The following is a 13,542-nucleotide window of genomic DNA, read 5'->3' on the forward strand; positions in this document are numbered from 1 at the left end:
GTTGATATCAAGAACTCATATCCTGAGAATTAATAAAAGTCAAAAGGGCTTGCCATAAATACACATACTTCTTGATATCTGTAACTTAATTCTTACATGTTAAAATTACATTTTCACTAGTAAAAATTGTTATTTAAGATATCATGAATTCCTTTTTGGATATGTGCATAGTAATGAATTCCTTTTTGGATATGTGCATAATTTAATGACGACTGCTTATAAATATTCAAATAAAAGCGTGACGTTTTTACGTGCTGGAGAACTGGGATGACCTTGTGAACAAACTGGCAATGGCAGAGGAGGTTTTGAGGCAAATTGAAAGACAATGTTATGCCATTGAAAGGGCGTACCACAATGGCATTTGTGGTCAACGACATCTACATGCCATAGAGGCATGTCTCAGAAATCTATCAAGAGTTGCCAGTCTGTTAAGAACAGAGACAGCTAATGAACTTAAAGACTCGCTCATCGACCTAAGGAGGAATTTGCTGGCGCAAAATGTAGAGCAAGACCAGACCTACTCTGCTGGGCGTGTATATTCAGGTGAGTAAAAGTGTTGTTCACTTCTCTCTAGTTATTAAAATGTGCGATCTGTTAATTGAGAACATTTACATGGAGCCCGAACCTAACCCGCTAAATTGCACGTTAAGCGTTTTATTCACATAGAAAGAAAACGCCTAATTAATGGACTAAGACAGCGATAAAGGCCGAATACAATTTATCATTAAATTGTACTAAATACAGGAAAGCAGGTAGGCCCAGAATATGAACAGAAAGCGCAGATTGGATGTTAGGCTGAAGTCTTTTCCTCCCAGAAAACGCGGCTGAATGAAGACGGTGATAAAAAAGACCAAATATGCTATAGAAATCTGTAAGAGCCAGGTATAGTTCTATTATTTTGTACACATTTTTTGTGTTAATGGCGGCACCTGATGGTGGTATAATATTTAGTTGTTAAACAGTACCATATTTGGTATTTTTATATTACCGTCTTATTTCATTAGCCTGCCTTAAGCGTTTTCTATAACTGTTTTCTATGGGGGAGAAAAAGCTTAACGTGCATTGCAAATTGTTGACAGAGAACATCTAACGACATAAGGCACATCCACAATAAATGATAATAATAATAAACATAAATAATAATTACACTCACAACAATAATAGCAAGGGAATGAAAAAAAAACACAAGGAGAGAGATGACTTCATTTTTTTTTTTAAATACTTGAAGCTCTGAAACATTTTAACAAACTTACAAATAAATAGGCTATATTACTATATTATATTTTGCCATTTGCTATTAAATTCATTATGGTGTTTTCAGTTATTTATTTATTTATTTTTTAACCTGATCTCTGAGCACTATTACATTGTAGACATTTTTAACAATGCGTATAACTAGGGTTGCAAAATGGCGGGAAAGTTCCAAACACTTTCCATGGGAAGTACTGGGGAGTTTTGGAAATATCTCCAGTTGGAAACTAAACGGGAATTAAAAGGAATTAATTGGATAATTTATTCAAATAGTATCGTACACAAACATAGATAAAAACATTTTGTTTGGTTATAAGCTGACATGCATGGAAAAAAAGAAGACATTTTTGACTTTCATGACATGGAGGATGCACAGTGTGTGCAGGGCGTGTGGCCTCAATAGCTCTGCAGTAAGTAGTGTGTTATGTTCATGCTGCACAAATTTTTTACAACTACAATGAAGTGTACTTACAGGCTAACCTACAAATTTGCAAATTTCCAGTTTCACCCATCGCTAATCCATTCATTGACAGTAGTGTCTGTTAATTGTTGTTCAATTGTTCTTTGTTTCCTTGTGTCCTCTAGGTATATGTGGAAGACCTTCCATTAATGTTTCAAAGCAGCAAATAGAGTTTCTAATGAAACAAGGACACACCGTTAAGCAGATGGCCAAGATTCTGGGTTGCTCATCTTCATTTATTTATAGGAAAACTAAACTGCTCGGAATTCCTATACGAAAATTGCAAACACAAGTGACTGAGGAAGAACTCACACAGCATGTCAGAAGACTTCACAGTCTCTATCCCAACACAGGAAGTGAGGTGTGTTAGGCAAAGGAAAGTCTAATTCATTATTCTGCATCCATACTGTCAAAATAATGTTTTTAATATTATTTCTTAGATCATGAGGGGACTGCTACGTGCAGAAGGGCTGTTTGTCCAGCGACGTAGGGTCCGAGAAACCCTCACCCAAATCGATCCAACTGCAGCTGCACGCAGATGGAGTAGTGCCATCGCCAGAAGAGTCTACCATGTTCCTCATCCAAACAGTTTATGGCACATAGACGGAAATATGCGTTTGATTAGGTAATACACTATTCATCCCCACCACAATAGAGTGCGGGAACTATGATGTCAGAACCAGAAATTGTAATTTGCCTCGGGTTCCTTCGAGATTTTCCTATTGGGCTTTATAATGGGGTTTTTCAATTTATGAATAAAATAAAGCTTGTGGTAAACATAACTTGAAGATACTGTTACGTTTTGTTCTACAATGTAAACTGCACACACTCGCAGCCCAAATGTTCTTAGTTACTTAATAAAAACATAAGTTTTCAAAAATGAACATAACTGCTTCAAAATTTGTATTTTGGGTATGGATGTGTAATTTACGTTGTATAAAAAAAAAAGTAAAAGTATCCTCAAGTTATGTTTACCACAGGCAAAATTTTACTCATAAATTGAAAAACCCCATTATCAAACCCCATAGGGAAATCTCAAAGGAACCCCCTGTGAATTATTCTTCCGGGTTCTGACGTCATAGTTACATTTAAATTCCTTTAAATTAAATTATGCATTTAGCAGACGCTTTTATCCAAAGCGACTTGCAGTGCATTCAGGCTATACATTTTTTACCAGTGTGTGTGTTCCCTGGGATTTGAACCCACGACCTTTTGCACTGCTAATGCATATGGTCCATCCACGGCTGGTTCAAAGCATGTTAAAATCTGCAGTTTTTGCAAAAAGTGCAAACTTCCGGTTTGCAAGAGACACTGATTCACTATCTGTTGCATGTGCAGCAATGCATTAAATTATTACTGTTTGTAAGTAAATAGTTATAATTATATTTGTTATTTAGATTTTTCCCCCCTCTTTTTCTTCAGTTTACTGTTTGATAATTATTGTTTTCTTCTTCTTTTAGCCTAACTGCTTAATTTGAGTTTCTTTAATCACTTTAATTTGAGTGAGAATTCTGTTCCGGAAAATGTCAGAATTTTGATTTTTTTTTTTTGCGTTCCAGTAATTGTTTTTAAGGATCCGGCATTAGATCGTGACAGTGCCTGCGTGCATATGAGAGCGAGCGCAGGTTTATGTATTTGGAGGTTATGTATTGGTCCTCAGCATATTTTTGACCATGACCAGTCAGCTTTCTTGAGTTCAAACTCGCTCTCCTTGATTGGTGCTTACTGCTTATTGTTTTTTTGAGCAGCAGAAAGTTTGGAGAGAGTGTAATAATACCAGAAATAATACCAAATAAAGTGAAATATTATAATGTATAAACATTATAAACATAGCTATACGTTAGAATAGCTCACTCCAAAACAAAACATATAAATGTAACAGTATTCAGAACAGAACAAGAATGAAATGAAAATATTATAAACCTAAAGAAACCAAAACAAAGCGAAACTATAAGTACCAGGCGTTAATTGGGCTCACGTACCTCTCATTCGGCACAAATCCTAATGTTTCCATATTCGTGATGTATTTGAATGAAACCATTATTTATAATGTAGAGGCTTTGTACTTCACGCACGTTCGTATATCGACAGAATATCCTCTTCACATGAGCAAAAATGTGCTTGGCATACAAAGTGGACCAGTAATACCAAGGACTATTTAAATTGACCAGTGTAACCTTTTATATTTTTGGTTGACTATTTTATTTTGATAATGAACAGACTGCGATGTCAAGTTTGAGTTGCGAATATGTGGTGCGTGCGTGTGCGTGTGTGCGTGAGCGCGCGAAGCGCCGGCGCAATCGAACAGCTGAAACATAGAATACATTCTTTTTGGTCATACAGATAAGAGTAAGACATAGCCTAATTCAAAAGCACAAAGTGTTTACTTTTATTTTTGCACACTCAAAATAATAACAGAACATTTGTGATTTTGTAAAATAAAGCAAGGATGCACGTTTAATTAAAACTGTTACTTATTTAAATGTTGTTGTTTTGAGCTGTGCTGATATGTTGTTTAAATTCCTATTAAAATTGCATTTCTGGAAAACCATTTCAGCCCAACTGCTTTTATCGGATTTTGCGTGGTTTAGTTCACTTTCTCACACTATGTAAAATGTGAACATGTCAGACATTGTTATATAAAACATGCTGAAAGTCACTGCAGAAACAAGGTTGTGTTGTTGCAAAGTGCAGGTCAAGCAGAAAAGTACAATAGCCTGTATTGCAAGAATAGGTGAATTGTGGGGGGGGGGAAAGTATATTGTGATTGTCAAAACATTTGGTAACTAAACAGAATTTTATTAAGTTGACAACATTTGACAATGTTTACATGGCTACTGTTTTTATAACACAAATTTTACAATTTCAATTCATAAGCTCGATTGATTCAATTCCGTTCTTAAATATCAATATCAATTCATTTGGATAATTATTAGGTAATTATATGTACATTTTTATCAAGAAAAAAAAAATCTCTCAACTAATGCTGTAAACATACAGGGAGCCCTGTCCGCTGATATTATTATTGAAGGTTAAAATTCACAATTCAAATGAATATAATGCAGGTTTTTATAATAATGATAAGAGTAAAAATATAAATATGTAATAATATATTTAACAAAATACTCCTCTCTATATTTAATTTTTGGCTGGTCTAAACCAGACACACAGGTAGCAGCACAAAAATACACTGTAACACAACAAATATTGTGTAATAATTGTTTTCGACAAAATCCCTGAAAATATCAAGAAATCATTTTTGGTCAAAATCACACTCCGCTAATCTACAACACAAGTACTTAATCATTATCTATTGCTACGACCCAGGATCTGCCCACATTTTAATTTATGTTTAGGAGCTACTAGTCCTTTTTAACATATTATACATGCATTTTTATTTTTTTGCTTAATTAACCGTGTGTTGTTTCTATGCTTTATTTTATGCAAGGTGGGGCTTTGTTGTACATGGAGCCATCGATGGGAAATCTCGCCTTATAACCTACCTGAGCTGCAACACAAATAACCGTGCCTCCGCTGTGCTGACCCAGTTTGTGAAGGCAACATGTCTTTATGGGCTTCCTTCGCGAGTGCGATCTGACCATGGGGGGGAAAATTCACAAATTGCCCTCTTCATGAATCTCGTTCAAGGGGTGGAACGGAGGAGTCACATAACAGGAGAATCTGTTCACAATCAGCGCATAGAGCGCCTTTGGAGAGATGTTTTCCTCCATGTGCTTCAGTACTTCTACAATTTGTTCCATAGTCTAGAGGATTCTGAGGTCCTTGATCCAGATGATGACGTCCACAAGATGTCCCTGCAAATTGTTTTCCTGCCAGAGATACAAAAGAGATTGGATCTGTTTAGGAATGGATGGAATCACCACAAAATGAGAACAGAAAACAACAAAACACCTGTCCAAATCTGGACTGCAGGAATGCTTTCCAACATGGAGGCAAACTGCAGAGCCATCAGCAATGTTTTTGGTGAAGATCCGTACAGCACACACACTCTAGAAGAGCTTTTGGCACAACATGGCATAGACAACTTCCCTGTGACTGATGACGAAGAAGATCATTTTCCAGCTGTAGTTGTTGAACAACCCAGAATCAATCTGAGCCATCAGCAGCAGCAAAACATTTTGCAGACAATTGAGACCATCTCAGATGCTACCGATAAGTATCAGACGTGTTGCAGAGAAATTGCAAACATATTACAAGATGGCTGAGACACATAATTTTGATACAGTGTGTTTGTTCTTGCAACACGCCCTCAGCGTTAGTGTTAAGCCCAGACTTTTCATTAATGTCATACTTAGAACTTTTTGTAGGATATAAGCTGACAGGCAAACATGCATTAATTTGTAGTTTAAACATCACCTTCCACATTGCTTCAGAAAAATTTTGATGTATTCTGGCTTGCTAATCATCTCAAAGGAATTATGTAAGATTTTCCTAATAAAATATCCAAAACATGCACAGTGCGAAATATTTCATTCAGTTGTATACTCACGTTATTCCAAAAGTTCCCAAGGATTTGTTAATCTAGAGAAATTCCAATTGTAAAAAATTGTCTCGTCCCTGTTCGTCGATGGTCATGGTCGCCTATCAATGACGTAATATCCACGCTATCCTCGGTTTTCGCTTGTAGAAACTACAAGCGTGCACAAAAATCCCGCTGCACAGTTAGAGTAAATCCATTACGGCTGAAATTAAAAGTGTTGACAGCATTAAATTTATATCTGCTCAATGTTGCATCATGATACTTTTTCGCGTTTTTTGTGTTGCGCATTATAACCAATCACACATGAGTCTGTTGAGCTTATGAATGCAATGGCCAATCAGAAGCGTTCAGATGAGTCCTCGCTGAAACCGCTGAGTTTTGTTGTGTGTGCTCTCTCGCAAATTCTCTCATCATAAACAACAAAGTGCAGATGTATGATGTAAGAGATTCAAACAGAGTCATCATTTAAACACGAGATTCATCAAACTGTTTAGAGAGCTTTGCTGATTATAAGGGCAGTTTTTTTTAAAGTGCTTAAAATCGCGCTAGATTGAAATCAGTCATAATGTTCTTTGACAATGCAAATGTTCTTTGGTCGCTTTCTGTATAATTTATTCGCTGTTTGAATAACTGTGGAAGGTACAGGTAATAAAAAAATCATTCATTACCTCATCCGTGAACATGATTCGTGAATTCCATACATCTCTTTCCACCCCTTTAAAGTGTCAAGCTTGAAGCTTATTTTGAACATGCGACCTCTAGCGGCGAAAACTTACAAATTGTGCCTTTAAATGCCTTCAGGTAAATACTAGTCTTACTCATGCTCTTGACTAAATGTTTTCAGCTGGATTACTACACTCCAATATAAACAAAGAATTCAGACAAATGCAATCCAAAATTGATTCAGGTTTTATTGTTGAATTTATTAAGGGATAATTTTAGATGTCAGATGGATCACTGTTTTAGTTACTGTTTTGTACTTTTTCAATTTCAAGGAATTATAATTGATGTTGATAAATCGAGTAAATGAAACAAAATGTGTATCTACAACTGTAAACAAAAACTAACATTAAAGGTAAGAATAGTACAACAATAACAGTAAACACAGTAACTGTAAAACTTGTTTGAGATGGCATAAGAGTGAAGAAGTGTTAAGAGGATTATTTCATTAACTTGTGAAACTGTGCTGAAACATGAACTATTTCGTTCATCACCCTTACATGAACAAGGTACATGAATTATTACATGGTGCCGAAAGTTGGCGACTGCAAAATACCTTCGGCCATGTAGGTTCTAAAAGATTCGTAAGTACTGTGAATTGGAAGTCTAAGAACAATAAGGCATGTGTTGGCTTCTGGAAATACTCTGGTGTCTTGACCAGATGTATGAAGAAATTCGATTTTTGGCTGATGGGGGAATCCTAGTGGAGGCACAGATGAGGCTCCAGAAGCAAACTCCAGTACCATTGGCAGTGTCAACGAATTGCAGTCACCTTCTGTAATCACACAGATTAAAGATCGTTAGGGATGCCATTAGTAAAGACATTCAACAACAAACTAAAAAGAAAAATGTAGTCAAATAATAAACAATAACTAGATAGTTAACCAAGACTAATTTTAATCTTAGCTTAATAAAGCCTGGCCAGAAATCCTTAAGTTTTAATAGCTTGATGTTTTAAGGTTTTAAAGCCAGACGCACAAAGAAGCATAATAAGATTTAAAAGCAATATCAGATTCAATATATTCAATTTTTTTTTAATTGGAAATAAATGTAACTTTACAAGAAAACACTACCTTCTACATCAATTAACCAGTCTCTCCAGAAACAGACTGTCTTATTTTCCAGCTGCCTTTTGTTGCTACCAAGGGGTGAAAAGTCCACCTCAAAAAGAGTGGACAGATCTTTTGCCTCAAGTGGTCTGACTGCATTGATGAACAAGTCCTCAAAAATGTCAGGATGGTTCTTGAGCTCGTCAATCAGACCAAGAGTTTTGAAACCCTCTTCAAATCTGTCACAGCACATTTAGTCTTAATGAGATTTTAGTCACAACCAACTTTCAATTTACTAAATATTTTGTTTCTATGGCATTTAAATGGTTCTCATGATGGATACTTACTGTCTGAGAGCCAAATTTGTCCGCCCATTCACAAAGTATTCTGCTGCAGATTGGACCAGGGAATCCCTCTCTTCAAGAGATGAGATGTACCTAAGTGCTCCCATCATGTACAGACTGTCTCCAGCATCTGAGATAGCAGAATTTGCGTTTTCAACAGAGTCTGCTTCTTTAATCTACAAGTAAATAATTAGAAAATTGTTATGCCATGAAATCACAAAGCACCCATTGCAAATGACACAATACAAAATCCCTGTGTAGATGAGACAAGTCTAAAGTTACAATAACCTTTGAGAGTTTTTCTCTGAAGCTGCTGTCTGCTATTTCCTCAAGGGAAACAGGAAGTGTACACTGACCACAGAGTTGCATAAAAAGATGATCAGAAAAAAAATGAGGGCCAACTCCACCATGAACTATGCACACTGCAATCATTTTTGCAATGGTCATGTACAAGCCATTCTCAAGAGCTGAAAAACATACAAATAAATTATATATAATGTATATTTTTATATTTCATAAGAAAAAAAGAAAAGCAAATAAGATAATCCTTACCATGAGTATCAAGAGCCAGTAGTCTTTTGTCTTCCGGTCCTTCAAATATTTTGGACCTCTGGATTTCCCTCATTAGCAAGCGTAGGAATTCCCTGGTTGGTCCACCTTCATCTACAGCTCCTTCTCCAACCCCATCAGAGTCCACAAAAATCACATCCAGCCTTGCGTCTGGATTAAAGCGCCTTCGCTTGAAAGCTTGCAGGCTACCTTGTAATATGCTGTCTCGACATACATTTATTTGATTGCTTGTAGGACAACATGAGAGATCAACTCTGCTATGAAGCTTCTTCAAAATCATCTGCAGATCAACTCTAAAACACAAAAGAGTAAAACATTTTAACCTGAATGTGTCTGAAAAGGTTAATTGCTTAAAATTCCTTTTAAATATAACATAACATACTGATCCGAAATATTTTCACAATTGTCAGTTGTTACAGAGGATGGCTGAGTGGGAAGAGAGCGTTCAGGTGACCAGTGATATGTGTGAGAAGGTGAAGGAGCAGGTGACCAGTGTGCAGATGAAGGAGCAGGTGACCAGTTTGGGGGTGACGGGGAATGACAATCATTCAGTGGCAAAGAAGTAGTCGGTTCATGTGGTGATGATGCAAGCTGGTTGGAAAAGGGTGAGGTGAAATGGACTTCACCAGAATTCACTTGAATGCTTACTTCGTTCTGTTTACCTTGACTTTCCTGTAAATATAGACCAATACTTAAAAAAAAAAAAATAAATAAAAAAAACCATGTAAACCTAAAATAGTTTCAGAAACTATACATATAAGTGTTACTCACATGGGAATCTAGTGGTGAAATCCAAACAACATAAAGAGTTGAATGACCCTTGATGTTGTAATCATTCAGTGTTCCTGTAAGGTTATTTTCAAGAGGTGCAGATGATGTCGCATCTTGAACATAAAACACTTCACTGGACAGGTCATCCTGACCAACAAAGTCAAATAAGATCTGTAAATAAGCACATGAAATATAGATAGATTACATTTAGTAACATTATTATACAATTATCTTTCTTCATCAAGGCTATTTACTATATTATTTCCCAAACCAATTTTAAAACATGAGTGTTTTCTATCCTTATTGTCTATCTTTTTAACAAAAATCAGCAGTAGTTTACCTGAATTGTCTCTGAAAAGATGAATTTTCGAATTTTTTCAGTTCCATGAGGAAACTTGAATTTGATGGGCACACCATCAATGGGCTCCTCGTGACTTGCAATCCTCTTCTGTCTGTCTTCAATTGCCTATTATGCAACCAAGGTTACGTGAATGCAGTACATTTTTTACTTCAACAAAACAAAACATTAGTTATATTTTTTAAAATAACATCTACCTGTAGTCGACTCTTTTCCTGTGCCTCTAAATATTGGCGTCTCATCTCCTGTTTATGATAAAAAGATTTGAGGATTCTATTTAAATAGAAATGTGTATATAATAGAACTAGTTTGTTCAGGAAAAGCATTATAGAGCAGTTTAGTGTCCATACTCTCAAATAAAATGTTTCTTTTGTATTTCAACCATCTATGTTTCTTACACCATCTGGACCTTAATGCCAAGTCAGAAAATGTACAGTGCCTTGCGAAATAATTCATACCCTTTCATTTTTTCACATTTTGTTATGTTGCTGCCTTATGTTAAACTGCTTTAAATTACTTTTTATTCCCACATCAATCTACACTCCATACACCATAATGGCAAAGCAAAAACAGGTTTTTAACATGTTCTGCTCAAGAGCAGTCATAGATGTTAATCTCTGAGGGGAGTTAAACTGTGGCAAATTCTATTGAATGGGTATGATTTGGGTATGATTTGGTACTGAAAATGCATATCAGAGCAAAAACCAAGCTCCGAGGTCAAAAAACCACCTGTAGAGCTCAAAAACAGGACTGCATCAATCCACACATCTGGGGAAGAGTTTAGGATAAAATTATGCTGCATTGAAGGTTCACAGAAGCATGCAGCCTCTAAAAGTAAAGTGTGCTGGTAGCAGCCTCATGCTGTGGGCTGTTTTTCAGCGGGAGGGATTGAGGGACTCGTCAGAGTAGAAGAAAAGTTTAACACAGCAAAATATAGAGATAGCCCTAATGAAAACATCAGACTGGGCAGAAGGTTCATCTTCCAACAGGACAATGACCCTAAGCACACAGCAAGAGTGGCTTATGGACAGCTCTGTGAATGTCGTTGAGTCACATTGAGCCACAGCCTGGCCTTGAACCCAATCAAATATTTCTGGAGAAACCTGAAAATGTGCGTCTGCCCCCATCCAACCTGACAGAGCTTGAGAGGTGAAGAGATGAGGAGAAGAATGACAGATAATTGCCAAATGCTGATGTGCAAAGCTTGTCGCATCATACCCAAAAAGACTTGAGGCTGTAAAGGTGCTTCAAGCAAGTACTGAGTTACTTATGCAATGTACTTATTTCAGTTTTTTATTTTTAATGAAGTTGCAAAGTTGTGACAATTCTGGTTTTGCTTTGTCATTATGGTGTATGGAGTGTAGATCACTTAAAGCAGTTTAACATAAGGCTGCAACATAACAAAATGTGAAGAAAAAAAAAATGAGGGCACTGTACTAAAGGTTAAATGAGTTCATTCTTAACTAAAAATTGTGGTCAAAAACACAATTTCCCCAAGATTAGGAAAGAGGACCTCAACATTTAAAAATAGTAGCTAATGCAGTGTATATATTACTTAATGTTCTTAATCAAAGATTGTTTGTTGAATGTTGTAATACAGTTACTTACTTTTGCTCTGTCTGCCATTAAAGACTGTTCAAATTCTTTGTCTTGTTCTTGCCGTAAAGATCGCCACTGCTGCAAGACCTATTAACACATCAAAAAGTATCTGAATTAAATAAATATTACGATAAACAAATGATCAACACAGGCTCTGTACATACTAGTTCAAAATGTTATAGGTTTATTCCTGGTTACCACTGTGCTGTCTGCAGTGTCCTCTGTGTTGCCAATAAGCTCCTGGTTTGTAAAATCAGTAAGGTCAATGACTACAGATGGAGTTGCCTCAGAGTTGGTTCCTGGTTCAGGTTCATTTTGTGATGAGTACAAAGAAGGTGCTGATTCCTGTGCGGGTAATTGTTATCATTAACACCACAACACAATTTTGCATTTAAGTATTATCAAAGACAATTTTTACAAACCTGGTATAATTCTACTAATGGCAAAATGTACAGCCTACTCTGGCCAAGAGCTTGCTTTAATTCTCTGACAGAAGCAACCTGAACTTTCTTTAAGTTCTTTCCTCTGTCAGCCTTGGCTAACTCATATCCAATCAAATTCAGGCTGACATCTGGGAAACTTTGACAGATAAATTGTTTGAAATCTGCCAAACTCCAGTTCATTTGGATTTTGGCCACTTTTTGTTTACCTGTGTCATCCACAGGGCTACCTAAAAACAAACAAACAAAAAACAATAATTATAACTAATTTTATTATAAAACAGACAACTTGTCTAAACATTTGGCAAAAACAGGCCAACATTCCAACAAAGGTTTCCTGGTCTTCCGGTTGTACCTTTAAAATAGAAAATAAACAGTGTGAATAAAATCAGAGAATCTGAAAAGGAGTACCAAGAAATTGAAAAGCAGCAAATTGTTTTATTTTATTTAAATTAATTAATTTATATATTAGTTTGTTTATCGTTGCTTAACAGATGGAAAACAAGATTTCAGCATAATTGTGTTTGTTGTTTACAAATCTGTTTATGTGCATCACATACATGAAGTCTACATGAAATCAAAATTAACAAAAATGTGCACACATAACTAGTCTTAGTGTTAAATTTTTTCCAGCAATATAAAAACCAACATCAAAATTTAATGAGATTGAATGAATGCAGAAAAAGTTAAATGTATTGCATCCCCATGCATATGAATGGTAATATCTCGGGGGAAAAAGAGCTTTTTAGAACCGCAAAAGATACGTTACCTGAATGTCGATTTCGAGACCGACGAAACAGCCTCCTTGTAGCAGCAAGCAAGTTCTCGTTCGATGAACTCTGCATAAGTTCCATTCTTGCTCTATTTGCGACATTAAAAATTCTATCAAAGGCAGAAACAGCCGCATCTACCGTTACCTGTTCTAATGAAGAGGTTTATTCCTCCATCTTACACGAACAACTAATGTCGCAGGCGCCAAAAGTGAGCATAGACTGATGGGAAAATCCTTAGACTCAGCAACAATTACATTTTTACTAGTTAAAATGTTAATTCTTGATATCAGGAATTGGATTTCTACTAGTAACAATTACTATTTTTGATATCAAGAATGACATCATCACTCGCAGAAATACAAATTCCTGATATCAATAATTAAATTTCCACTAGTAAAAAGTATAATTCTTGATATCTGTAATTGTATTTTCACTAGTTAAATGTCACCATAGGCTGCCATTCAAAATCAATTGTTGATATCAAGAATTCAATTCTTACTAGTAAAAACCTTTATTTTTGATATCAGTAAGGAAATTATCGAAAAGTGGAAAATAACGTGTGGATATTGGTTAAGGTTAGGGCTAGTTTTAGGGGCGGCATCCATTTAATAATTTTTAAATAAAAATTATAATTGACACTCAATATGTTATTATTGTAGCTTATACTGTTTTATAATGTAGCCTACTACAATAATGAGGTGCAGAT

The 13,542-nt window shown here is 35.8% G+C and overlaps 2 protein-coding genes across 2 annotated transcripts; one reads left to right on the top strand and one right to left on the bottom strand.

Annotated features, from left to right (window-relative positions):
• Positions 1–268: 268 nt before the first annotated feature.
• On the top strand, positions 269–6,215 carry LOC107577117 (uncharacterized). The gene is made up of 4 exons (XM_016263228.1): positions 269–543; positions 1,837–2,072; positions 2,152–2,336; positions 5,160–6,215. Exons 1-4 carry the CDS (start codon positions 291–293, stop codon positions 5,935–5,937), a joined length of 1,452 nt encoding a protein of 483 aa, XP_016118714.1. The 5' UTR covers positions 269–290; the 3' UTR covers positions 5,938–6,215.
• A 1,238-nt stretch (positions 6,216–7,453) lies between these two features.
• On the bottom strand, positions 7,454–9,175 carry LOC107577118 (G2/M phase-specific E3 ubiquitin-protein ligase). The gene is made up of 4 exons (XM_016263229.1): positions 8,878–9,175; positions 8,329–8,455; positions 8,006–8,220; positions 7,454–7,707 (listed from the first exon to the last, which is right to left on the bottom strand). The coding sequence occupies exons 1-4, from the start codon at positions 9,173–9,175 to the stop codon at positions 7,454–7,456; spliced, it is 894 nt and encodes a 297-aa protein (XP_016118715.1).
• Between the last annotated feature and the right edge of the window lie 4,367 nt (positions 9,176–13,542).

Source organism: Sinocyclocheilus grahami, unplaced genomic scaffold, assembly GCF_001515645.1.
Source record: "Sinocyclocheilus grahami isolate Dianchi unplaced genomic scaffold, SAMN03320097.WGS_v1.1 scaffold5164.1, whole genome shotgun sequence".
Taxonomy (NCBI): Eukaryota; Metazoa; Chordata; class Actinopteri; order Cypriniformes; family Cyprinidae; genus Sinocyclocheilus; species Sinocyclocheilus grahami.